This window comes from Marmota flaviventris, chromosome 4 (assembly GCF_047511675.1).
Source record: "Marmota flaviventris isolate mMarFla1 chromosome 4, mMarFla1.hap1, whole genome shotgun sequence".
In the NCBI taxonomy this organism is placed as follows: Eukaryota; Metazoa; Chordata; class Mammalia; order Rodentia; family Sciuridae; genus Marmota; species Marmota flaviventris.
Window position 1 is genome coordinate 1,467,939 of NC_092501.1, and position 26,711 is coordinate 1,494,649.

The 26,711-nt window shown below is 55.1% G+C and overlaps 1 protein-coding gene across 3 annotated transcripts in view; it reads right to left on the bottom strand.

Moving 5' to 3' along the window:
- Positions 1–2,456: 2,456 nt before the first annotated feature.
- Lrrc27 (leucine rich repeat containing 27) overlaps positions 2,457–26,711 on the bottom strand; it is a 28,260-nt gene continuing 4,005 nt past the window's right edge. For 2 of the 3 annotated variants that reach the window (XM_027929879.3, XM_071610667.1), the window contains exons 3-11: positions 26,272–26,402; positions 21,449–21,507; positions 20,609–20,761; positions 16,011–16,386; positions 14,174–14,335; positions 12,152–12,248; positions 6,744–6,859; positions 5,619–5,739; positions 2,457–2,766 (exon numbers count right to left, since the gene is read on the bottom strand). In XM_027929879.3, the coding sequence (XP_027785680.2) occupies positions 2,641–2,766; positions 5,619–5,739; positions 6,744–6,859; positions 12,152–12,248; positions 14,174–14,335; positions 16,011–16,386; positions 20,609–20,761; positions 21,449–21,507; positions 26,272–26,402 (1,341 nt within the window). In that variant the 3' untranslated portion in view covers positions 2,457–2,640. Of the gene's footprint in view, positions 2,767–5,618; positions 5,740–6,743; positions 6,860–8,474; positions 8,630–12,151; positions 12,249–14,173; positions 14,336–16,010; positions 16,387–20,608; positions 20,762–21,448; positions 21,508–26,271; positions 26,403–26,711 lie in introns of those variants that run through there. The other variant, XM_071610668.1, reaches the window with a different exon arrangement.

The following is a 26,711-nucleotide window of genomic DNA, read 5'->3' on the forward strand; positions in this document are numbered from 1 at the left end:
CCTCACTAAGTTGCTGAGGCTGGCTTTGAACTCACGATCCTCCTGCCTCAGCCCCCTGAGCTGCTGGGATTACAGGCCTGCACCACTGTGCCTGGGCGCCCAACCGTAGCACATTTTTCACTTTGTTCTATTTGTTCACATGACAGTAGAATGCACTTTGACACATCATACATAAGTGGAGTACAACTTCTCATTCTACTGGTTGTACATGATGTGGAATCACACCGGTCATGTAGTCCTGTATGCAGATAGGGTAATAATGTCCGATTCATTCCACTATCCTTCCTACCTCCATAACCCCCTCCCCTCCCTTTACTCCCCTCTGCCTACTCCAAAGTAACTCCATTCTTCCCTAGTGTGCCCCCTCCCACTCCGCCCCACATTGTGGGTTAGCATCTGCACATCAGAGAAAACATTTGGCCTTTGGGTTTTGGGGATTGGTTTACTTTGCTTAGCATGATATTCTCCAGCTCCATCTATTTACTGGCAAATGCCACAATCTCATTCTTCTTTAAGGCTGAATAACATTCCATTGTGTATGTATACTACATTTTCTTTATCCATTCTTCTGTTGAAGGACACCTAGGTTTGTTCCTTAGTTTAACTATTCTGAGTTGAGCTGTATTTTTGATGAAGAAAAACCTCATTGGTTTTTTGCAGGACAAAGCAGAAGACAAAATTAGTAAATCCCAAACTATATCTGCAGGAAATAGCCAAGTAATAAAGAGTGGAAAGAACAAGAAATATGTGTAGGGCACAGGCCCATGGTAGGTTGGTATCATGGAACTGTGGTCAGAAAGGAGGAGTGAGAACAGAGAAAACAATATTGAAAAAAGAAAAAAGAAAAAAAAAAAGCTGAGAATTTCCCAAAACTGATTAATGATATTAACTCCCAGGTTCAAGAAGTTCTGTCTTCTCTAAAGATAAGTAAAAACTGCAGCTAAGCACAACACAGATGGCTGAAAACCAAGATAAAAAATTATTTAAGAAAATCAGAGAAAAAAGACATCATCTTCAAAGAAGCCACCATAAGGAGGAGAGCTGGGTTTCGACAAACCCATGGGGACAGAGGACAGTGGGACAACTGCTAAAATGCTGGGGTTATAGGACGGCCAGTCTTGAATTCTATCCTGAGCAGAAATAAAGGCAAATACATTTGTTTTCAGACAAAATCTGAGTGAGTTAATTGCTAACTCAGTTGTGTAGACGAACGGAAATCACCCTTGCCTGGAGTGAGGATGCAAGAGGAGTGGGCAGCCCACAGGGTCAGCATGGAGAGGACGCATCAAGAAGACACCCTGCAGAAGAGCACAGGGCGTGGGGTGGAACTAGGTTCTGCAGGGCCACCTGCGAGGTCAAGGACGCTGTGAGGAGAGAAATCCGAGGAAATGGAGGACATGAAAGATCACCTCAATAAAGAGATGGAGGTTCTGAAAAAAAACACCCAAGAAGAAATTCTCAGAATGAAGGAATCAATAAACCAAATTAAAAATTCAACGGAGAGCATCACCAACAGATGGAAGACAGAGTTTCAGGCAATGAAGACAAAATATATAATCTTGAAAATAAAGTTGACCATGAAGAAAAGATGTCAAGAGACCATGAACTGAACTTCCAAGAATATGGAGGGCCATGCAGTTTCTGGAAGGTGGAGCCAACAGACTCCAGAGCCAAGCACACGAGCTACGACCATCACCAACCAGGAAGAGCAGCACAAAAAGGTGCTACTAACTCTCTAACAGAAGAGCCAGAGAGAGTCAGAGAAATGTTGACCAATCTTTTAGAAAGCAGTAAAGGGAGAATAAAGGAACAAAAGCATACAATATACAAAAAAATACAATATACAAAAAGATGGTGGACTTCACTCACTCACTACTGCCTTAAATGTAAGTGAATCCGCTCTAATTAAAAGGGAGATTGACAGGCCCGATCCCCCAAACCAGGCCCACCCTATGGGTTTCCACAAGATGCATTTAGACATGAAGACAGGAAGGTTGAAAGCGAACAATGAAAGATGTTTCACGCCAACAAAATAGAAGTGGGAGGCTTACATTAGCATCAGACAAGCAGACTTCAAGGTAAGGAGTAAAAAGGAGAGGTAGAGAAAAGTCCACAGTGTTTGCTCAACATAAACTGTAGGCATCTAATAATGCAGTTCCAAAATACATACAGCAAAACTAACCTAACTAAAAGGAGTAATGTACAGTCCACAGTCACACTGGCAATGTCTAGGCCAAAGGCGAACCTCTGCCGGGCAGGGACCTGGGTGAATGCTCAGACTGCAGGGACTCTGCCCTTCCCTACATCAGGAGACAGGTTCCTGCACACTGTGGTCACATTTGTCACTAAGCTGCCCCCAGGGTGTCAGCTGGCTGCCAGTCAAACACTCTATCACCTAGACTGGCAGAAACACAGGGAAGAGATGAAAAACACGTGGTGTTCACAGTACTCTCCTTTTAATGCAATTTAAGCCTCCTACAGCCTCAGAAAAGAAACCCAGGTTTATTTAAAAACAACAGGTGCCTGTGAAATAAATCACAAGGACAATACCCAGCACCTGACATTAGTCTCCCTGCCAAAAGCCAGTTCCCCACGTCTGAAGATGCTGTCATCAGTGCTGTAAACATCTTCTGGCTCTTATTATTTCCCGTTAAAAAATATATTCTGAGGCTGTGATGCTGATGGGTGAGCAAGGCCCCCTGAGAGAGCTCTGCTGGAGCTCGAGTCCAGTCTCAGTGTCACCGCTTCCTCCTGCAGCTTCTTGGCCTTTGGGAAGACGAAGAGGAGAGGGGAAGTGAGACGGGCAGCCCCGCCCCGTCGGGCAGCCCCGCCCCGTCGGGCAGCCCCGCCCCGTCGGGCAGCCCCGCCCCGTCGGCAGCCCCGCAGAGCCGGGCTTTGCCTCCACACCATGGTGTAACCTGCCCCCGGTGCTCCTGTGCTGTCCCTCTGTGCAAGGGCACCAATAGCAAGGGCTACTCATCTTGGTGTCCCCAGCAGGCCCCACCCAGCGTCCTGTAGAAGGAGTGGGTGAACAGAGGGCCCCTCTAAAGCTGGTACACCCAGGCCGCTTGCTGGAGAACTGCTGACTTGCACTGCCCTGGAGGCAGGCCCACAGCCACAGACCCAGAGCAGGCCAGCCTGCAACGCCGCGCACCCCCCCCCCCCCACCCGCGCCGTGGTCAGCGACACCCCTGCTCCAAACCCAGGCTCCCAGCTCAGCCTGCAGGCCGGAGCAAGGCCCAACAGGAGGAGGTCCTGGCTCACTGCAGCAGGGGGCACCTGCAGTGCTCCACCTCCCCACCCTGAGGAAGGCAGTCCTGAGTCCTCCCTTTGGCCTCCCTGGGGCACGACTGGACCTGCACCTGCAGCCCTCCCCTCTGCAGCTTCCACACAGTTGTGGGTTTGATGGTCAACCAGCGGGAGGTCGTGGGGCCTAGGGAGGCACTGCTGCCTGCTGGCCACTGTGCTCCAGCAGGCCTTCATCTCCCTGTGGATGTGGCCATGGCCTCCTGTGGACTCTCACCTTTTCTGCATGCCTGCCTGCCATTCACTCTCCCAAACTGGGCAGCTCTTGACACTCCTCTCCTCCTGGCAGAATCCTGTCCCCAGAGAGACCTTGGCACATGGGCTGGCCCCCAGCATTGCGTGGTGGTCCCCAGAGAGGCTGAGCCCCAAATCTCACATCTGAGTGCAGCGAGCCTGACAGGCCTGAGCTGGCCATGTCCTCCCAGACCTCAGGACTGTTACTCCTTCCACCTGCTCTCGACCAGGACACGACAGCAGGTGCTGGGTCTCAGGATCCGTCCTCTACTTTGGCTCTTAAAACCGCACCCCTCTCTGGTTTCCACCACTCCTCTTGCTTGTTTCACTACCCGGGGGGTTTGTTCAGCTTGTCCACTGAGTTTAACCTTTTAAAATCGTTGCCACATCTTTGTTCCACCTCCAAGAGCTCTCCCTGGGAGTCGAGCACCTGTTTGGGGAGCACCTTGCTGTGTTTCGTGATGCAGTGTCTTCTTTATTGCTGGAGGATTTGGAAAGCTGGATGGAAATTTTTACTTGTCTTCAGTGAGGTCTGTTTCCCCGCTCACTGTCCACCTGGTCTGCAAGGCCTCTCCTTCACATGGGTCACTCAGAAGGCCTGCAGCCTCATCCTGGCCAGCTGAGAGGACAGGAGGGGTGAGAAAGCTCCTGGCCTGACCCAGACAGGCTGGCCCTCATCTCTTCTCGGGATTCGCAAAGGCAGCCCACGGCCACCGACACCACGCCTATGATGCCAGGTTGTTCCATTCTCTAGAGAGGAACCCAACAACCTTCTGGAGGCCTGTGGAGCCAGTGGACCAAGTGGTGCCAGTAAATGGGCTGGATCTCACTGGAGCCCAGGCCTCCAGCCTTCAGTCCCTCTGTTCCTAGATTGTGTTCCTGTGTGTTTTGGGTTCTGAGAAACAAATCATCTTGGATCCTGTTGGCATTTGTCTCTATAGGCCCTTAACACTGCATGTGCAGGTGGCTTTTATTTTGCAAAACCACATGGCCTTGACTGTGTCAGGATTCGGGCTCAGCTGCTAGGCCCAAGGTCCAGCTCCCAGGACTGGAGAGTAGACACTCCTACAGCCTGCTACTCTGTATCCTCAATCAGGCTTGCACTGGGGCCCATGATGGCTGCCCAGCTCCTGCACTCATGCTTGCATTCTGCATAGGGGAAGGGAAGGCCAAGGCTCAGGGAGAGTGAACACAGCTGTCTCACCCTGCTGGCCAGAGTAGTGACGTGTGGGAGAAGGAGGGAATGGGCCATTTGTGAGATGCCTGTGCCCAGCTAAAGCTTAGGGTTCTATCAGGGCAGAGGGCAGGGCCGCCTCCTCTCCTGGCACCTGGTCTGACCTGAGGAAACCTGCAAGTGCCAACTCTGTGGGCTGCTTCCTGTCACCTGAAGATGATGGAGACAGGGCCCACAGATGGGCTTTGGGGACAGGGAGCAGGGACTTCCTGTCTGGACAGTGCGGTGGCAGCCTAGCACCAGCCTGACGTAGAGGGGGGCTCAGGACACTGTCAGGCTTGGGTGCCCCCGGAGACCAGGCTGGGCCCGTGGTGAGCAAGGTGGGGACAGGCGCCTGGTGCTCACTGGGAGGGCCGCAGTTTCCTTGGGCCACACAGGCAGAAAAGGGCCTCCCTCTCGCTGTGCCGTGCCTGCAGCACTGGGCGGCTCCCCCTGGCAGTGCTGGGTGGGACGAGGTTAAAAGTCAAAGCATCAGGAGGGGCTTGGGGGCGGGTCTGCTCAGGAGGCTCCCAAGAAGCGCCGGGACCCCGTGAGCATCAGGCTTTCTCTTACAGACGCTGGGCACACGGTCACTGGCAAGCCTACAGTGCCCCCCACGGCCAGCCCTAGGCCAGAGCCTCCACAGGCACCCCACAGGTGTGTGGAGTGGACAGCTGCCATCCAGGGCTGTGGCTGCTGCTGGCAGACACCTCCTGCTGCACCCTCAGGTCCCAGCACACCCAGGCTCACCGTGCAGTGGGTGACCAATGGCAATCCTGGAACACCCCCCACATTTCTGAAAGGACACATCATCCCCACCGTGCTGGGGGCCCGTGCTCAGCAGACCCAGTGTGCACACACTCACAGCGTCCAGGTCCTGGGTGGCGGTCCTCAGCTCCGGCAGTGGCGCTTCGCCTCTGGAGCTGCAGCGTGCCCACACTGGCCGCTCCTGATGCTTCACTAGCTCCTCCAGGCTGGCACCGCCTCTGGAACACAGGGCACCGCAGAGCTTGGCCTGGGCACGGAGTCCTGGCACTCCCTCCACCCAGACAGCTTCCTTTCTTCTCCAGGCCATGTGTGGTCCCTGGCTCCCTGTCCCCTCCTGCAGGGACTGTCCCTGCCTGGGCCCCCCAGCTCCAAAGCCACAGGACAGTCCTCTGTTGCACACCGCCACACCACGTGAGCACACAGAGGAGAGTAGCACGTCTTGTTTTGCTGGATCTTTAAACAGAGCCGTGGGAAGTCCTACCAAGCAGGGGTTTTAAAAAGACCTCTTTCTATTAGCACCGAACGCAGAGCCTTGAGGCTCCCATTCCTGATGGTCAGTACAAGGACTTGGGATGGCAGAAGAGGCCCAGGATCTGTTGCTAACTGTGGGCCTCCTGTCCCTCGGCCTCAGCCCCTTGCTCTGTGACACCATGCTGTCCCTAAGCTGTCCCAAGGGTGCAGCCTGAGGTTCCCACTCTCCCCTCTCCCTGGTTGGCCCCACATGTCCCCATATCTTCTCTGCTTTCCTGAGCTCCAGATGGTTGCCCAGATGACCTGGCCCTTGGAGAGAGATGCCTGGCCACCACATAGCCAGACTCAGATCCTACAATTGCTCGGTGGCCTCCCACTGTGGCCTCCTGACCCAGCTGTTCCTTCCTGGGGTCGCTGCTCCTCCGCCTGAATTAGCACCGGCCTCCCAGCCCCACAGCCATCGGTCTCCTGCAGCTGAGGCCCAAGGATCAGCCCAAGAAGCCAGGGCTGCGGAGCGAGTTAGAGCTTAGGCCTGTAAGGAGTGGGGCGAACAGGGCGGCAGCGAGGCAGTAGTCTCCGCAGAGGGCCTGGAGCCTCAGTCCTGGGGTGGCTGGGCTGTGGCTGCCTGCAGGAGGTCCCTGGGAGCCGCAGCACGATGGTCCGCTCCCCCCCATGCCCCCGGTGGGCTGAGCCACAGCCTCAGCTGAGGAGCAGACAGCCCAGAGGGCCAAGGACAGCTGCTGTCACCAACCTGATCTCACTTGTGTGTGATGTCCTCTCTTTGCCGAGTCTCCTTCTTCCAGATGGACTGGGTGGGGCTTTCCCACTGTCCACCAGATCCACGGCGAATGGGTACTTGGATGCCATCTAGGGAAACGCAACAAGACGCTCTCAGGCTCCTGAGAAGACGCTGCTCCTGGCACCTGGCCTGCTGTCCAAAGGGGGTGTTGTTTACACGTGGTCACCATCCTGGCCTTGGGTGGGCTCTCCCCACCGTGGATGTGGGTTTGGACAGCTTTTGGAGGTTTCCTGGACGGCCCAGGGTGTGCAGAGAAAGGTGTGGCGCGAGGGACCCAGGGTGTCCCCTGAGCCTGCCGAGGCTGGCCCCCGTCGCCCTGAGATCCTGTCACCTGAGAGAACATGATGCCCGCTGCCCAAAATGGGCCCCAGGCTTCCACACAGAAGCTAGGGCAGAGCCACCTGTGCCCAGGAGGCAGGGCCAGCTGGCCGCCAGCTGAGCACATGGACCAACGGGCCTGCCTGGCTGGGAGGCTGACCTCACTGCACTGGGCTAGGCCCAAACACAGCCACAGCCCCTGCTGTCCACAGGCTCTCAGGGGCAGTCCCCAGTCCAGGGCCGCTGTGCGGGAACAGACCGACTTCTGATTTTACTGGACTTGGGAGATGGCAGGGAAGCAGAATGTGGAGAGGGGCACAGTGACCAGGCAGGGGTGGCCCAGCTAGGGCAGAGACCAACAGGCTGTCTGTAAACCAAGAGACCAGCTGGACTCAGGGAAACGACTCCTGTGTATGGCCACAAAGGTCCAGCACCGCCACTGGACCACGCTCCCTCTTCCTGACACACCACTCAGACTTGAGGTCACCTGGGCTTTCTCACCCTTCTCTGGGCAGTAGGAAAACGCCCGACTCCCTGTCCACTGCCCTGGCCCGCCCCTCCTCCCACACGCCACCCCTGGAAGCTGGCTGGACTCCTGGCGGGTGCCGGCCCCTCCCCACTCCCACCAGCAGGCACACTGGGCCACACTGGTTTCCCGAGACCACACCTGCAGTCCTGCTCCGCTCCCTGCCCGCCGTCTGTGCCCTCCCCTCTGCTTCTCTAACCTGCGCTGTGCTGGTCCCTGCCCACATCCTGCACTGCAGCCGTCAGCTCACTGCCAGGACCATGGAACGGTGCCTCTACACAGGGGTCCCAAGCTGCTCCTGTAGCGTCAGCACCCGAGCTGGGGGCTTGGGGGCCTCCATACTCAGGAGTCAACCTGGACACCGGGGGTGGACACACCGAGGGCGCTGCTCACTATGGCCTCCAGTGGAGCCTGATGGGGGACCTCTGGGTCTCCGTGTGCAGGAGCGTGTGTGCCTGCAGGCACGAGTGTGTCTGCTGTGGTGTGTCTGTGCGGGGACTGCCAGGACTGGAGGGCTGACAGAGCAGTGGGTAGTGAGTGTGAGGATGGGAGGGTGAACTTCCTGCCAGGGGCTCCCCAGCTGCAGTCTGGCAGGACCGACTGAGGTCTGTTCTCCCGTCTGAGTGGACCTTGTCTGTCTGCATGGAACACCCCAGACGAGCACGGTGTGCACACAGCAGCCTTGGCCTTGGGCTGGGGACCGGCACAGGCCCACTGGCTAGGAGTGTCTCACGGGTGACTCCAACAGACAGATGACAAAGCTCCATTCAGGAGGAATGCTTTTTTTTCCTTCTGAAGTCAAGAAATTTAATTTTTTAAAATATTAGAAGCATTTGGAAAAAAGCCCAACCAGGCACATTCCACCAACATGGAAGAATGTTTACAAAGTATCCGATTCTCTGAGGAAGACCTGAGTGGGGAAGATCTGCGTGGGAAACTCGGGACCCCCTTTCACACTGGAGTGTGGAAGGCACTGGTGCTGAAGGCAGCCACCCTGAAAAACAGAAACGAAGGCTCTGGGCAGAGCCAGGATCCAGGAGCACCTGCCAGCTGCCGCAGGCCTTCCCTGCAGCCACCACAGCAGGCCCTGCCTGTCACGCCTGCACAGGCTGCACTCCCACTGACTGCCCAGGATCCAGGGAGCAGCTGCAGGCCATGTGCAGGGTCCTGGCGCCCTCTCGCGTCCTCCGGCCGACTGCAGGAGCAGGCACAGGCTGGGAGGCTGTCTTGGCCCTGCTGTACAGACCTCCGGGTGCGGCCAGCTCCTGGTCACAGGCAGCACGGCCGGCCTTACGCAGGCAGACTCGCCTCCGGAAACGGCCCATGACCCGACTGCTTTTACTTGGGCATGATGGACTCCTGGGCATTTTCAAAAATACTTGTTCTTCACTTGAAGAGAGATTGTCCAGGCCGGGCTTTCTGGTCATCCCAGTAACTTGGGAGGCTGAGGCAAAGGGACTATAAGTCCAAGGCCAGCCTTAGTAACTTAGAAACCTGTCTCAAAATTTAAAAAATTCAAAAGGACTGGGTATCAGCTCAGTGGTAGAGCACGTGCCCTGGGTGCAGTCCCCAGCACAATTAACTGTTTCACTCCCTCAAGACCTTGGCAGCTGTTGTACAGTGACGGCAGCCCCTCCCTGAGCCCCCACCCTATCCTGCCGCAGACCACGGACGGCTGGCCTGAGCGCACTCAGTCTCCTGAGCAGCTGTTTCTGTGTGTGCACGCATGGCTGTGGGGACCTCCACCCACACTCCTCTTGGAGTCTCTGATTGTTAAATATCTTCACATAGTAGATACCAACACCTTGTCACAAACGTTGTCGTCTCTGGACTTGATTATAGTATTCGGGGCCATACAAAACATTTTTCCAGTATCTGGGTGGGCACAGGTCTGGGAGGGGCACAATGCCCACATGCTGAGGTTCAGGATTTGTGGGAAAGCCAGTAGTGACAGCCACCTGCCCCAGGCCTGCTGCTTCCCTGCACGCTACGCCCCTGACCTGCTGTGCCACCACTGTCTCACTTGTCTCTGTGCTGCTGCAGCAGGAGATGGGGGCACAGCGCGTGTCCTGGCTCCTGCTGTCTGAATCAGTCCATCGCTGATGAGTTTCTACAGGACCCACTTTTCCCTTCTTCAAGATCAAAGCATGCAAACTCAGGCCTGGGAAGGGCCCTGGAAGTGTTGCTTCCTCCTCCACTACCAGCCAATGATCTAATATGATCTGTGCATGTTCTTCAATCGTGTTGGTTTAACTTATAGCCATTTTGGTGGGTTTTTTTCTGGGGGGTATACTGGGGGTTGAACCCAGGGGCACTCTACCACTAAGCTACATCCTGCCCCTTTCATTTTTTATTTTGAGACGGGGTCTTGTTAGGTTGCTCAGGATGAGCTTGAACTTGGGATCCTCCTGCCTCAGCCTCCTGAGTCACCAGGATGACAGGTGTGTGCCACTACACCTGGCTTACCTTGTCTTCAAGATATCTTCGAGTCAGTAGATAATAGATCTAACTCAACATTTTTGACGCTATGCTGATAACCCATAGTTTGGATGTAACAATTTCTTTAGTCATATCTACCTACTGACATTTAAGTCATTTTCAATTTTTTTCTATAATCAAGCTCTGAAAGCATTCTTAAGGGTGTCTCATTGTGTGTGTGTGTTTCCTAGAGGCAATGTAACATATATTTAAAATTTTAATATGTCAGGAAATAAAGAACATGAGAGTCTATCCACAACATTCAGTGTGTGGAAATGGGCACGAATGCTGAGCAGGACAGACAGCCACACAGTGACAGCTGCAGTGGCCTCAGCACTCTGCCACAATAAAGGAAGGTGTGGGGTTTCAGGGTCGGGACACCTTTGAGCCCCCGGGAAGATAGTGCTTCACGGACATCTTGAAGCCAAACTGCTGATTCTGCTCCTGAGAAAGATCTCTAGGGTAGGACATGCCTCTGACTCGAAGCAACAGGTTCTGTTTGAAGGGAGGACCCAAAGCATCTTGAACGGCAGGCAGTCCCACTATGTGGCCACCTCTCCATCTAGAGTGTGAGCAGGCCAGGCTTGGAGTTGGCATAGCTGTCATGGTGTGCCAGGCCAGGTGCAGGCAGCCCATACCACCAGGCAGGACCCAGGACCCCAACCACAGCAGAGCCCCAGAGGCCCTACTGTGGTCAGTGGTGCCGACCCACTGACATTCCAGCAGGGTAAAGGGTGAGCAGAAGTCAACCACAGAGATTCCCAGGGTCATCAGCAGCAGGCCAGATGCTGCAGACAAGCTCTGCCAGCCGCAGCCACAGCCACAGGTAAGTGCAAGGCTCCAGGTCTCCTGGAGGTGAGGCTGGGTCAGCTACAGAGGGGAGGACCTTGAGACCACAGGGAGAAAGAGACACCACCTTGACCAGGCGACAGGGACCAGGTCAATCACCACCAGTGCTGCACCTGGGAAGACACAGGTCACTCCTGAGGTCCTGCCCCAAATGGAAAACCTGGGGTTCCCTGTGAGAAGTGCCAGGTGAGTCCTGGCCAAGGTGCTTGCACAGTGACTGATCAGCACTACAGAGGCGACAGGTCACAAAGGACACAGCAAGACTGACCACCGCCCTCTCCTGGAGGTCCCTGGGGGATGTGAGGACAGTGAGCCACGGGACACCTGAGCAGAACAGGGCAACCCATCGGTGGGGAAGCTGGTGAGACGTGGTCTTTGTCTGGGCCCTGGCTCTGCACCTGCGTGGACATCAGTCCCCAGCCCTGCTCTGAGGTCACACGGGATGTCAACACCAGCTGGGTGAGGAGCGTTCGAGACTCTGGTGCTGCCTTGCAACCTTCCTGTGAGTCGGAAACCAGTGTGATGTGAAATCAAGATGCCGGCCGCGCAGCACTGCAGCTGCTGCTGGGGTGCACGCAAAGGCCTTGGGGACCTCCCAGGGTGGTGCTGGGCACCACAGAGGCACCTGGCTTCTTGTCAAGAAGTGACAAGAGACCCGGGTGGCCCAGTGGAGCAGCACACCTGCAGTCAGCTCACAGCAGAGCACCAGGTGAGGCCGGGAGGAGAGGCCGGCTCCCAGCACCCTCCTGTCACCTGCACCTCAAGTTTGGGGATATGGGAACGGGAGCTACACCCACAGCACCTTATGCCACCCAGCCTGAGAGCTGGCAACCCCACGTCCAAGGACAAGGTCACTGAGGCCACCGCTTCCCGGCCTCTGAGGCAGAGATGAGGGTAAGGGTCCCAGGAAGACACCTGTAAACACGTGGAACCTGGTGGTGTTTTATTTTCATTTTTCCCCTTTTCCCCTAACTCCTATCTCCCTTCCCTCTGCAAGCACCTGATCCACTGGACAGATCTTACAGGGCAGCAGCTAAGAGGGTGTCCCAGAGGCCAGGCCAGAGGATGCCTAGCTCCACCCGGCAGTCTCACTCCCCAGCTGTGTGGGACCACGTGCAGCCCCACCTGCCCTGCAGGGCTGGCCCAGGCGGAGGTGCCCTGCCCGCCCTGCCCACCACGCTGTGCCTACCATGCTCCTCTGCAGGGGCAGCAGCTGACTGAGCGTCTCCTGCCTCTTCCTCATCACCTGGGCCTGCTCCCTCCACTCCTGCAGGGCTCTCTTTTCTCTGGAGAAAACACGTTGTGGTATCAATGTCACAAGCCACAGGCAGCTTCAAGCAGTGCTCACAAAGAATTCTGTCTTTTTAGCTGCATACAAACAGCCTTCTCTTCCTGTCTGCCTGTCCCCAAGGGGAAGCACAGGGGCCCATGGGCCCTCCAGGAAGGGCCCAGCCAGAGCCACAGGGTCTGCAAGCAGCCTTCAGGCCTTGCCTCTGAAGGTTCCAAAGACCACCCCCTCACAAGCAGACTTCCCACTAGGTGGCTTTCTCTAGAACCTGAGTGCCTCCAGTCTTCCCCGGCCTCGGGCAGAGTGCCCACTCCCTGGGGCAGGGCCATGCCCAGGGGCTGTGAGCAAGGCCCATCTTCTGCAGCTGGGCTTTGGCTCCTTAAGGAGTGCAGAATTTCTAAGTTGTCCCCTGTGGCTGGGGATGGGATGGGGCCTCTGAGAGCCCTGGCCCAGCTGAGGGCTGATCCACCCCGAAGCCTCCTCTGTAGCCCCAAGGTACACCTTCCTGTGTGAACCAACTCCTGGTCTGTTGGCAGTTCCTGGTTGGCTCTCCTCCACCTCATGCCCCAGACTGGCCTCTCGTCTCCTCCTGACCCTCTGCCCCACCACAGTGGCCCTGAGGCATCAAGCCTGGCTGCACTCTCCCCAGGCCTCCCCAGGCCTTCGGGGCGCAGGTCTGCGTGTTTCTTGGCACCTGCCTAGATGGACCTTGGACCAGCCCAGTGTGCTGGCAATACCCCCACCTCCTCCCATCTCCCAGCCAAGGGACTCCAGGCAGTGTCTGTGCCTCTCAGTCACACAGTACAGGAGGGACCTGTTTGCCCCTTGGGAAACAAGGGGGTGACCTCCCTACATGGGTGGCATGATGGAGCCTAACCACATGCTGGCCTCTGGGAGCTGCTCAGCAAGGAGGCCCGCAGGTCTTGGGCTCCAGGCAGGGCATCAAAGATCTGACTTGCTTTCTGCCTTCAAGGTATTTTTTTTTTTTTTCCTAGAAAAGCATGAGTTGCTCCTGGAGGACAGCCAGGTGCAGGGGTCTGGGTGCTGGGTGGGGCCTGCCAACCACCGCAGAAGCTGGGCGCCCCTTGGCTGCAGACAGAAACGCATCCCTGTGGGCAGCTTCAGCAGGCCTTGAAGGGGAGGGAGCAGGAACCCAGGGGCAGTGCAGGCACCGGGGCTTGCCTTGGCCAGGTCACCCCAAGGCCCACGGGCACACCAGGGATGGAGTAGCCAGCCTGGGGGAGAGGCTGGAGAGGCCAGGGAGATAGAAAGTCTGCCCTTTCTCTCCCTGTCTCCCCAAGCACATGCTGGGCGCCCTCACTGGTGAACCTGAGCACAAGGCAAGGAGCACAGGGGCTGTGGACACAGTCCGTGCCAGCCAGTCTCCTGGGTCCTGAAGCCGGGTGCTACTGGGTGGTCAGCAGCACTGGTAGGCAGAGCAGGGCAGAAACTGAGGACAGGGCCTGGTGGTCTGCCAACAGCAAGCCAGCCACCATGAGCCAGGGCATGGGACGAGCCAGGGCATGGATGATTTAGACTCATCCATACTGTGTCTAAATGCCCTTCCTCAGAAAAGGATGTTGCGTCAGTGATGGACAGGGGAGGAGGAAGGGCCCAAGGAAGAGTAAGGAATTAGGGAGATACCCGAAGGCAGGCAGTGTGGTGAGAAGGCAAGCAGGGGACTGTGTCAAGCATGGCCACAGGGACCACACGTGCCCACACCTGTGCCAGCCCGATGAGGAGGCAGCGAGGAGCTGTGAAGCGAGAGCCAGGCACTTCAGAGAGCCGCAGCCACGGGAGCGTGCGGGACAGCCTGGCCAGGGAGGAGGAAGCAGGCCAGGCCTCCTCGGCTGCCGCCCTCAGTCCTGCGCAGGCCACACACCCGGCAGCAGCAGGGGGACCTCGCCTGCACCGCAGACACACCTTTTCCGCTGCTCCACCAGAACCTGCTTCTCCCGGAGGTCCCTGAGGGCCAAGACCCGACTCTCCTCCAGGCTTCTCACTCGAGCCACTGTCTGGTACAGGGACGATTGGTACGGCAACGAGAGGTCGGGTAACATGCTCTTGAAGGAGGTAGTCTTCCTCCTAAAACACAAAGTGCACTCCTCTGCACGTTCCGCACCCACACAGACAGCACTGCGAACACGCCTCGAGGTCCAAGAGCAGGGCCTGCCAATCAGCTGCCTCGGGAGACTTGATAGTACCAACCGTGGTCACCAGAGCCACGGCAGGGACCTGTGCTCATCTTAGCAGTTACCAGGATGATGGATTGCAGCGGGACACTGTGCCCCACTGACCACCACTGAATGCCAGCTACTGAAGCAGAAGTCACAGGAAAAGACATCCCCAGATCACCCTAAGAAGTGGCTGCAGCGTCAGCATGTGACTGAGTCAAGGCACAGGCTTGGGCGGCCTCAGCCCCACACTGCCAAGCACACGCCCAGCTGGAGCTGGGATCCAAACGGGGAGCTTGCCACGACTTACTTGGAAAAGCATCATTATCATTCCTAGCAGTAGGGGAAGGAGGGAGGGAGCAGCGGCCTACACTCCTGTCCCCAGGACGGAGAACACTCTAAGAGCTTGGGCCTCCTAGGCCTTGCTGTGGCTGGAAACCCACTGCACACTGCCAAGGTCACTGTCTGTCAGAGTGCTCAAGGTCCCTACACCTTTACAGTGTTCGACCTCCAGGACAGAGAAGGATCAGTGCCCCCATCGTTGGCCCCCTCCCATGCAGCCCACACCTCTCCACCTGTCCTCACGCCACCTAGCTCCTGCGCATGTGGCCTAGCACACCCACAGGTGCACTGTGCATCTGCTCCTGGGGTGGCTCTGGAGGGCCACAGATATCTGTCACGTTCCCATCTCTAAGATCCAGTCATGTCCCCTTGGATGCGATGAGATGCTCTGGGGGACACATCATCTAGGTTCAGTTGTTATTATGACACATTTTTCCTCTATACGTGTATCCATACAAGCACACAGACATACACATGTCCACACACACCACCTGTGTCTGGTCTATCTCCTCTGTGACCTCACATATCCATACATGCACACAGGTGCACACACACACACACATACACACCACCTGTGTCTGGTCTATCTCCTCTGTGACCTCACATATCCATACGTGCACACAGGTGCACACACACACACACCACCTGTGATTGATCTTCTCCCTTGTGACCTCAAATATCCATACATGCACACAGGTGTGCACTCACACCCCACCTGTGATTAGTCTGTCTCCTCTGTCACCTCACATATCCATACATGCACACAGTGCACACACACACACCACCAGTGATTGATCTTCTCCCTTGTGACCTCAAATATCCATACATGCACACAGGTGTGCACACACACTCCACCTGTGATTAGTCTATCTCCTCTGTGAACTCACATATCCATATGTGAACAGAGGTGCACACACACACCACCTGTGATTGGTCTTCTCCCTTGTGACCTCACATATCCATATATGCACACAGGTGCACATGTGTGCACACACACACACCACTGGTGATTGGTCTTCTTCCTGTGACATCACACATCCATACGTGCACACAGGTGCACACACAACCAACCATGTCTGGTCTTCTCTCAAGTGACCTCCCACTGAGCGCCTTCTCCTGGGGGCTCTTGCCCACTCTGGTCCTGACCCAGGTGGCACTCGTGGCACTCGCACACAGCAGTGTGGTGCAGCACTGTAAATCGTGGTCACACTTCTGCCAACACTTTCAGTTGCTTCCAGCCTTACCTGAGTAGGCTCCGTGGCTTTAGGTGCTCTTTCCCCTTACTGCTTAATGCTGCCTTGAGATCTGGGGGCAGCTCGATGGGCAGGAGCTGCTGCTCCGGGACCTGAGCCTTCTCGTTCTCCACGATCTCCTGTCTCAGCTTCCAGAAGCGCCTCATCTCCTCCTCGCTTGCCCAGTGCTCTGTGGCATCAGGGGGCCTCCGGAACTCGCTCAGGTGGAGCCCTTCCACAGGCGGGAAGAAGTCCGCCTCCGGTCCCCCCAGCGTGGCTTTCAGGTCCCCAGGGCTCCTGGTTTTCTCATTAGGCATGCAGTCCTGGGACAAATCCAGCTGGGGGTCTGGAAGCTCACTCAGGTCCAGCTTCTTAACTGGTGGAGCCTCTGACAGAAGGAAATGCCATTTTAGTAGCCTGGACATCAATGCCATCTCCAAGAGCAGTGCGCGCCCAGATGCTGGAAAGGTGGGAGGGCGTCCCCTCACCTCCACGCAGCAGGCTGCCTCAGAGCCCAGCAGCTGCTGCACAGACAGGAGCAGACATCTCTCCAAGAGGCCAGATCTCTTTGCACAAGTGTCACTGTCCGGGGTAGGGCATGTGCACATGAGGGGTCTCTCCACATGCAGTCAGCATCTCTGCTCCCACCCTCGAGCCCTCGAGCCCTGACTTAACTCACGGCTAGCCTGCTGCTCTTGTGTGGCCATGCCTCTGCTGACTATCAGAGACTTTGGATCCACATCAGCCACGTGAGAGAAAAACTAGCCCAGGTGTGTTTCTCACTGTGTTTGGAATTGGGACCCAGACTGCATTTCTGTTGATGGAAACAGGTGCTCAGAACTGTGAGCTGGGAGGACAGAGGCTGCGGCAGGGGCCCTGCCAGGCTGGGCAGCAGCTAAGGGATGGGGGCCAAAGGGAGTGTCTCACTCTAGTCACTGCTGCACCTTCTGTTCTTAAATTTTAAACAGCTGTGACCACTCTGAGCTATTCTTTGGTAAAGCATACAACCACTGTCAGACTTTGACGCCCAGCCCATTGTCCGTCTGCCAGCCACGTGTCAACTGCACAGCCACCCCAGCTCCAGCTGCAGCCTGCTCCGTAAACTGCAATTGGGTGGAAAGTAGTTGAGAAAGAACACTGAATGAAACTGCACACTCAAGCACTCATTATAAAACGTATTTTCAGAATTAGCAGTTTATAGATTGTTCGCCTTTTAGCAGAGCCTTTCTCTAAACACTCCGTGGAAGAAGAGGCTGCAGGTGCCAAGGGGCACCACCCAGCTGTCATCACTGTACACGCCCAGGGGGCTTCTCTCCCTGCCTAAACCACAGTGAATGAGTGGGAACTCACACAGGTGCCACACTCGCACTGCACAGGACAGCATGTCCCCAACCTCTGCCCCTCATGGACTGCTACATGCTGGGGGTTTGTAGTATTAAAGAAAAGGCTCACAAATAGGCAAAGACACACTTTTAAAAGTCCTAATTAGCTGTGAAATTCCCCTGGTGTATCTTTAGCAATTGGAAATATGCACACTTGGCCAGTTTGCCTGTGGATAATCCATTTAGGGGCAGAGTGGAAACCGCAGACTCCTGAGAGCGCCCCCTGGAGGAAGATGGTGCCACACTCAGCAAGGACAAGAGGCCAGAGACCATGCACAGCACGTTGGAAACCACCTGGGGGCCCAGCCCTGACGTGGGAAGACACAGAAGCAGCATGTATTCATTTTTGACAAACTGTTTGATGTATTTTGGGCTTTTTAGTTTGAAATGGCCTCAAACTTAAAGAACAGTGTGGAGGGCCTGAGTTGCACTGATGCCAGGTCCGCAGCTGTGGAGTCTCACCTGACACCAGGGCCACAGCTGTGTGCATGCTGCCCTCCCTCTCAGACTGGCTTCTACCTCAGATGGACTCTCCCGCAAGGGCCACCCCGGCCTTGAGAACTGGGGTGTCATACTGAAGGCTCATTGTCCACCCGCAGACCCTCTATGCTCTCGCCAGGTGCCCCAACAGTGCCCTCTTCCATCTCTCTCCAAACAGGTCAAGCATTCATGGCTTCCTGCTCCTTTGGTCTCCTTCAATCTGGAAAGACCCTGCTGGCCATTCCCTTCCCTGATGTGCTCCTTTGTGAAGGGTGCAGACTGTCCTGTGCAATGTCCCTCCATGGGGTCCGTGGGGTCTATCCTTGAGTACACTGCATCTTGGGCCCCCAGGTAGGCCCAACGGCCCCTGTCTTCATGTAGCCCCCCAGCTGCAGAGTCCAGGCCCTCATGCCTACCTCTCCTCAGTCATCCCAGGCTCATGCCACCTGATGCTCCAGCCAGGTGCCACTGCCCTCCACGGTGCAGTCCAGGTCAGACAGCCAGGGGGTGCAGATGTGTCCAAGACCCCAACTTGCAGACTCTTCCCCACCGGGGGCTTGCTGTTCGTCCTTCCCGCTCCCCACGACCCATCAGCATGATAAAAGCCAGGCGCTTTTGCCACGCACCCCAGAAGGAGCCAGCCAACTGAACGAGACTGTTGGGGATCACCCCAAAGAACACCTATGGGCCTGTGACCTGCTGCCTGCTAAGAGTACACCACCCACATGCTCTCAGCAGCTCCGCAGCCCAAACCATCCCAAGGTCAGGTGCCGTGCAGCATGGCAGTGCCAACAGAGACTACAGCAGTTCCCAGGATAAGCTGACTGCCCACTCTTGAAGGCCAGGGTATCTGGCCAGTGAGAATCATTCCTGCATTACAGCCCACCCTTGACCGCCACACATGATCAAAAGCTGGCTGCTTTCTCCACTGGAGGAGACGCCAGCCGCTCTGCTAGGGCACTCCCTCCTGGAGGAGACGCCAGCTGGAGCTTGGTCAATGTGTTTGTACTCCTCCACTGGGTGCCATTTTCACTGTCCCCGACCAGCCTGTCTCCAGCATCACAATGGCTATCTGCCTTTCCCAGTCCATGTCACAAGATTCGTGGCAGCTTTTGATGCCACTGCACATGCCTCTCACACAGGATGGCAGGCCTGGAGACGCCCTGTGCTGAGCCAAGGGCACCAGGGTGCAGTGCTTCCTGGGCTTGGCACCACCACTCTGTAAGTCTTCCCATGCAGACATTCCTGGAGGGTCTTCTGATTGGCACCTGGTGACCTCACCAGCTGCTCTCGGCCCTCTGGCTCATGGTACACTGCCCTCCACCAGTGTTTCCCGGGTTCACCTCCAAGCCAGCCACTGGCTCGTGCATCCAGATCTTGGAGCTGCTTCCGAGGATTCAACCTAGACATCACACATGTATGACCAACACTCTGAAGTGAGGCATCCGGGCCATCTGCGATGGGTCGAGGACAGATGCATTAAGCACAGGCCTGGTCATCTTGGACCAGGCTTTTCTACCAGCTTCTGGATGCTACATCCCATCAGGAGAATGAAGCTCTTGCTCCTTCCTCTCCCCCCAGGCTCCTCTTGTCTCTGCCAAGTCCAAGCCCAGCTCCTCTGAGCCCATCAGCAGACCACTCTGCACAGGGTGCTGTAGGCAGGGACTCACTGCAGGAGCCCCTAGAAGGCATCTGGAAAGCTTATCACAATGGCCAAAAACCCCCAAACATAAGCAAACAAGAAATGAAAACCAAAAACCACAGCCCTCTGGAAGTCTCTGCTTATAAAGTGCAATGAGCACACCAAGGAGAGACGCTTTTCTTCCTCCTCTGTTGTTTCAAAGCCCTGCAGCCTCTTCCCTGGAGAGCTCCCACCGGCTGAAGACCCCAGGAGAGTCACAGTGGCGGTGCCTGGAGGCAACTCCCAACAGGCCCAGAAGCAAGTCTCCTTGCCCAGGGCACCTCCACCAAGGAGTTCAGGAGCATGTCCCGGGCTCAGCTGTGGGCTCGGGATCACTGGAAGCTGTTACCAAGGACATGCCACCTGGGCCACATGTGCAAGCTCACGTGTCACTGCCACAGGCCGACTGTTTACATATGCAATTTACATTATATATGTGGCTTTCTTGGCTTATCATTAAAAATGCACACATGTTCCTACGTATAGAGTATATGACTTAGTCCAACTTTAAACACAGTGAAGTTAATGTTTCAGAATGTTTACTGTTTTGGTGAGCTTCATGGTGATTCTCCTTCATCTCTATTTCACTTTACTTTTTCTAAGTGTAAATAACTACAAGACCACTTGAGATCAGATGAGATCATGAGCCCTGAAAACATCTTCTGGTCATGTGCTGACAAGGTGGAGTAGCTTAGCAAGGGCCTGCTGCAGAGTTGACAAGACCAACATGCTGGCAAAGCCCCTCTGCAGGTACAGGAGAGGCTTATTTTGGTCTTCTAATGGAGCACGGCCCTCCTGAACCTCTGCTCCCCGCTGGCTTCATTAAGTTTCCACAGAGACCTCCAGACAGGCTCTGTAATGCACACTGGGGACGTGAATCCTCGAGCACAGGCCAAGCGAGGTGGTGTGGCTGGTCCTCTTGGGACCCACAGAGGACAGCAGCTGCCCAGATCTTCAGGAGGACATCAAGAAGAGATGAACGAGCTCCACCCTGGCTTAGAAAAGCTTGACCCCCAGCTTCCAAGCACGATGTCATCAGTTGTATCCCCAGCCATCGTCCCACAAACCTGAAGCAGCTGACTCTCTGGGGAAGGAGTGCTCCACCGCACAGATCCGCAGGAAGGTCAGGATGGCCACCACTCCTTTCTGCACGATGAGCTGAGGAGGGAATTCCAGAGGGCAGTGTCTTAAGTTCAGTGCCTTCAGTGTGGCCACGTTCCCTGCAATGGAGGAGAGAATCGTCAGTGCTCTGCAAGACGCTGCTGCGGGGACACAGAGGAGATCAAAGCAGCTGGTCTTGCATTTAAAACGACTCTAGCTGGTATTGGGGTCAGAGCAGAGGAGGACACCTGAGCTTGCTCTTTAAAAGCTGCAGGAAAGACAGACTCCACAGATTGAGAACAGGCTACATGAAACAATAGCAGCAAAAGCCACCTGCATGCACCACTCGAAACACCCATTTGCTGCATAAAAGCTGCACCAGACCCACAGAGGTGGGGAAATGTGTCCTGCCCTCGGGGAGTGGGCAGTCACCCAAAACTGCCTTTGGGCAGTCCCAGATGCTGGGTCCAGCAGACAGACTTCAAAGCAGCCATGACAGCCGGGCATGGTGGTGCCCGCCTGTAATCCCAGCCACTTGGAAGGCTGAGGCAGGAGGGTCGTGAGTTCAAAGCCATCCTCAGCAACTTAGCGAGACCCTGTCTCAAAATAAAACATAAAATGGGCTGGGGGGGAGGGGGATATGACTCAGTGGTTAAGCACCTGTGGGTTCAATCCCTGATACCAAAACAAAGGAAATACTACCTCACCCACCCTCCAGCCATATCTGCTATGTACATCCACAGGCTCCAGCAACCCAAAAGAGCAGCATTTAAAATCATCTTTTGTTTTATTGTTCTAACACTTACCCAGCTCCACAGGTAACACTTTGATAGGATTTCTTTCTAAAAGCAAAGTTTTCAAATGCCTTTAAAGCAAAAAATAAAATTAAAAATTAAAAAGCAGAAAATTAAAAATGACCACACCTAAAATATACCATCAAATCTTTTCATTTTCCTCCTCTTTCAGAAGTAAGTGCAACATAGATCCCAATCCCGATTCCAGCACTGACCTGCCACTGGCAGCCCCAGTCAGCATAAGGCTCTGCCCCGGTACCACCTGGACCTGGGGCCAGGCCACTCTCCATTGTGGGTGCTGCCCGGGCACCGTAGGGGCACTCAGCAGCATCCTGGGCCTCCCCCTAGAGACGCTGTGTGGTTCCCTCCAGCTGTGACAGCCCCCCTGTCTCTGGACACTGCCAACAGTCTTCTGGGGCAGACCCACCAGCCGAGAAGCCCTACGCTGGGCTTTCCACCTCTTCCCGTCGGGCCTGCGCCTTGAGCCCCTATCCCATGGCACGCTGTGAGCAGTCCCGGTGCTTCCTGGGCTCAGAAGGAGTTTTCAGCAGTGTTTGGAAGACCCAGCTGTGCAGGACACACCCCACGCCATCAGAGGCAGTCACACATGGGGCTTCTGGGAAGTCTCAAGGCAGGCACGGCCAGAGGGGACTTCTAGATGTGTCTGACCTTGGAGGCCTTCTCTCACGTAGTGCCTATTAACAGCTCATGCATCAAGACAAAATGTGCCATAGACAGATGGGGTGTACAAAAGGTGCCCTCTAAAATTCACTGACTGAATCATGATGGAAAAAAATCAGTATTTTACATTAAACTTTATTCTGCACTTCTTCTATTTATTTTTCACATTTACTTCTGAGGACTGTATCATCTGTCCATCTGTGCAACTGTGTACTCAAGACATTGAGATCTTGGTCAGCTGTGATGTGGGCTGGACTTTTTCACCCCCCAAGGCAAATGAGACTCAGACAGGCCCCCCCACTGAGGCACTGCCTCACGTAGGGGATGTGACTGTGGCCAACTCTGCCATGTGGGGTGGTCTGAGAAGCTGCGTAGGGAAGGAGAGCTGCCACTGTGGATCGCACCGACTTGCACCCCAGCCACGCCAGGTCCCCACTGTCCAGCTGCAGCCACTGGAGCCGTGCAGCCTTCTACCAGCCAGGGTCATTGCAAACAGAAGCGTGGCCAAGCTTCTTTCGGGGCACGTGCTGCCACAGTAGGGGCTGGTGCTGTGTGCTGCCCGTGCTCCTGGCTCAGCACAGCCTGATCTGCTGCAGGGAGAGCCAACGGGGCCACAGGTCAGCCCAGGAGGCCAACCAGGGCAGGGCTTGTCACCGTCTTCCTGCACTGTCTCTTGGTGAAGCCAGCGTAAGCAGGTGACAGTGGACAGTGACCAGGAGTCCTGTCTTCTCCCAGGTGCCCTTGAGAAGGGCCTCAGACCCTCGGGCTGAAGGCACAGCGAGGGAGCCAGCATGTCTGTGATCTTTTGAGGCCAGATTGCAGCTGACAAAGACACAGGTACAAGACAGAGGCTTCCTGCCAGTATGTCATGAAAATGAATTTTCTGATTGCAATCCAGAGGAAAATCAGATTACCGAAGGATTAGACAGTTTTCTTTTACTCTCTTGGGTTTTCCTTACTATTGGGGTTTTTAAGGAATAAACTGGTGAGGGAATCTTTCCCTGCAGTGTTCAAGGTGGACCATCCCAGTGCTGCCCTTTTGGCTGCTTGGTTTCGGTCCCTTTCACTCTCACCACACAGACACAGCTACCAGGAAGCAAGGATGGTGTCTCTCCCTGTGAGACATCTGTCTCTCCCAGTAGGACCCCAGACACCCAGGACGGCAGAGGACAGAGGCAGCTCGCCTCCTCTTCTCCAGCGGCAAAGCCCCGGGGAGCTCGGCCCTCGTGGCAGTGCTCCTTCTTGGGAGATGGGATGCTTCCCAAGAGCACAGGAGAGTCCCCTACCATGTACCATTGCCCCAGAATGTTCTCATAAACACTGTAAACGACTGACTTGTAACACAGTCCCTTATGTCCTAGTAGTTCAACCTTCACTCATGGATTACTTCATTTCAATGATTCTCAATTGAACATACAAATCTACATATAAAATTGGACTTGTTTGCCTTGGGATCTATTTTTTAAGAATTTCTCTCTGCTAGAAAACTCACATGTCCAAGTCACTGAGAAGGGGAAAGTCTAAGGTTTTTAATAGGTCTACAATCACTCAAGATTTCTAATTGACATGTCTTAGCTCTTCAGCAACTGATCCCATCTTAATCATGTAATGGGTCATAAATCACAGAACAAGGTGTACCTTAAACAACAAGATGCAGCAGGCTTTGGCTGGCAAAATCAAAGAATTCCAAACTCTGAGCTCTGTGTGCTTATTTTAGGAAGAAGTATACTTGCAGGAATAGGCTTTAGTTTATTTTTACTCTTGAGTAGCAATTACTCACTCGAAACTGAGTGCTGAGGCTAAGATAATTTATGAACAAAAAGCACTCACTCATCCAAACACAGAGGCTGATGGCCGTGTGAGGCAGGAAGCCTTCCCAAATGCAAAAGCCACCAGCTCAGAGGCACATGAGGCTGCTGGGCAGCCTTGCCTCAAATGCTGGCTCCTCTTGGGTCCACCCGTGACGCCCCCCAGCGCTCCAGGCGTCCCCACCTGCTTCAGTACCAGCCTGTCAGCAGACTGGGCTAGCGACTGATGGGCACTCCTCATGGTCACATGGAGCAAGAGCACTCCTTAAACTACTTCCAAAAGCCTCACCCTGGCGCTGCACCGCAGCCTCCATGACACAGTCACTGGGGACACAATGGTGTAGGAACTCGGGTCACCTCCAGACGCCCCTCTTCCTTGTGGGGAGCGAGTCTGAATGATTCGCATTTTCCTTCCCTGAGCCGGAGAGGCTCTGACCCTCACCACATCGTAGTGACCTGGACATTGCTCCAGTCCCGGAAGTTTGAGGACACGCCTTCAGACGTAGGCCGGTCGCCCCATGGATTGAGCCACCCTCACCTGTTCCTTTGTGATGTTACCCCTTTGCCCTGCTTGGGACAGAATGTTCCCTGGAAATGCCCTTTGTGTGTCCCCTTCTCTTGCTCTGCCTTTGGGCATGACCTTCCTAGATGTCAGTCAACCTGCTGACAGCAGACATCACGAAGCTAGACTCAGCCCCCTGAAACCTGACCCCTTGCCTCATTTGAATGGCTTCTCCCCAATAAAAGGGTTCAGCACGTGTGCTCCTCGCTCTCTCTCTTTCTGCGGACCCTTAAGGTCAGAGGAGCTGTCACATGAACCCAAAGAAAAAAGTCTGTCTCTTGTGTGGATATTTCACGCAGCCCAGTTCCCCTGGAGTGACCCTGGGTGTTTCAGTCGGGAGGACACGACACTTCCTCTCCAGCCCCACCTCCACCCCACCCGAGGCTCGGCCAGGTGCTGCCTCCGGCATGGACGGCTGCAGTGGCCTCCCAGCCATCCCCCTACTTCCACTCTCGTCCCCGCAGCCTCCCCTCATGGTGTGGCTCAGGCCAAGTCCCACTGTTCCCTCTCCACTCACCCCTCCTGGGACTTCCCAGCTCTCCCTAAATGAATCCGAGAGTTGAGAACATGGGCTCTGTTGGCTGGCTCCCCACTGTGGGATGAATACACGAGGAGAACAACTTAAAGGAGCATTTGGGCTCACAGTTTCAAAGGCTTAGGGCCACGGTCGGCTGGCACATTGCTTTTAGGCCTGTGGTGATGGCAGGGCATGTGGAGGAAAGGGCTCCTCTCCTGGCATCCGAGAAGCAGAGAGGGAGGAAGGGGCAGGGGACAGGAGACACTCTCCCAGGGACACCCCCACTGGCCCACTTCCTGCAACGAGGTCCCACCTCCTACAGTGTCCACCACCTCCCAGTGTCCATTCAGATATGCCCCATCAATGGGTTGGTCCACTGACGAGGTCAGCCTGTATGGTTCAATTACCTCCCCAAAGCCCTGCCTCTGGACATTGCTTCCTGGGACCAAGCCTCAACACAGGAGCCTCTGGGGGACACTCCAGATCCAACCTTGTAGGCTCCAAGCTCAGTGACACTCCAGACCTTACTACGCCCCCAGCTCTGATTTGCACCCTGGCCTCCATGCCATGCCTGGCACCTACCTGCCAAGCACACACCTACCCCAGGTCTCTGTGTGCCCTCCTCCCAGAGGCTGACATTAGAGGAGGGACTGACGGTTTGTCAACACATTTGCAGGACGGCTTCTGATGGTATAGAAGAGAAAGTACCAAGAGGGCACAGGAAAGGGGGTCTCTACAGCAAGGAGTGCTGGCTGCTGGGCACAGGCCCAGAGGAGGCCAGGCTCCAAGGATGGGATAGGACTGTGCTCGTGGAATCAGAGTGGCAGGAATGTGGCAGGACAGCACACATTGCTTGCTGGTGGCCAGGTTTCCAGTTCCCCAAATGAGAAGTTTCTCACTATTTTCCAAGATCCCATACTGATTATATAGGATTCACTGGAATGAAGTGGCTGGATTTAATTCATCAGTGGTACTTTTGACCTGCAGGTGGTTCTGCACAAGGGGAGTCCGAGGTGGAACCAGCTGTCACCAGCACGGCACCGGCTGCCCAACAGACGTGGAGGCAGCACCATTCCTCCTGGTGTCCTAGAGCCCCGTCACAGTCACGGCTAGGAGAGTGTGGCGCATTTGGACAGCACACCTCCGACTGGCTCTGAAATCATCTAACACCTCCATTCTAAAGTCACCCATGAGCAACAGAAACCAAGCTGCAGGAGAGCAGGCACTGACGCAGCTTAAAGAGATGGCAACAGGAGCTCTGACTCACTTGTGAGAGCCAATCCCAGAGGGAAGCGCCTTGATTCTGTTGTACCGGAGGTCGAGCCAAGTCAGGTTTGGCAGCAGCTGGAAGAAATCTCTAGGAATCATGCAGAGGGCATTCCTCTGAAGATGTAATTGCTTGCACAGAAAAGAACAGAAAATGTCTCATTAACCAACCCAATTTCGAAACATGGTTTATTCAAGAAAGCATTTTCAGAAAGACAGTATACTAACTACCATGTGTGGCACATTAAAAAGTAAAAAGACATTTTACCCCTTATAGAATTTAAATAGCTGACCCAGAATCAGAGCAGAGTTCTTTTCAGAGCTGTGACTTCTGTTGTGCCATGACAAGTACCTTGCTTTCTCAATGAAGTACCCTTTGACACCAAACTCACCCAGGACTTCACAGACCGTTTTCTCCCTCCTATGCTCCACACTCAGCGT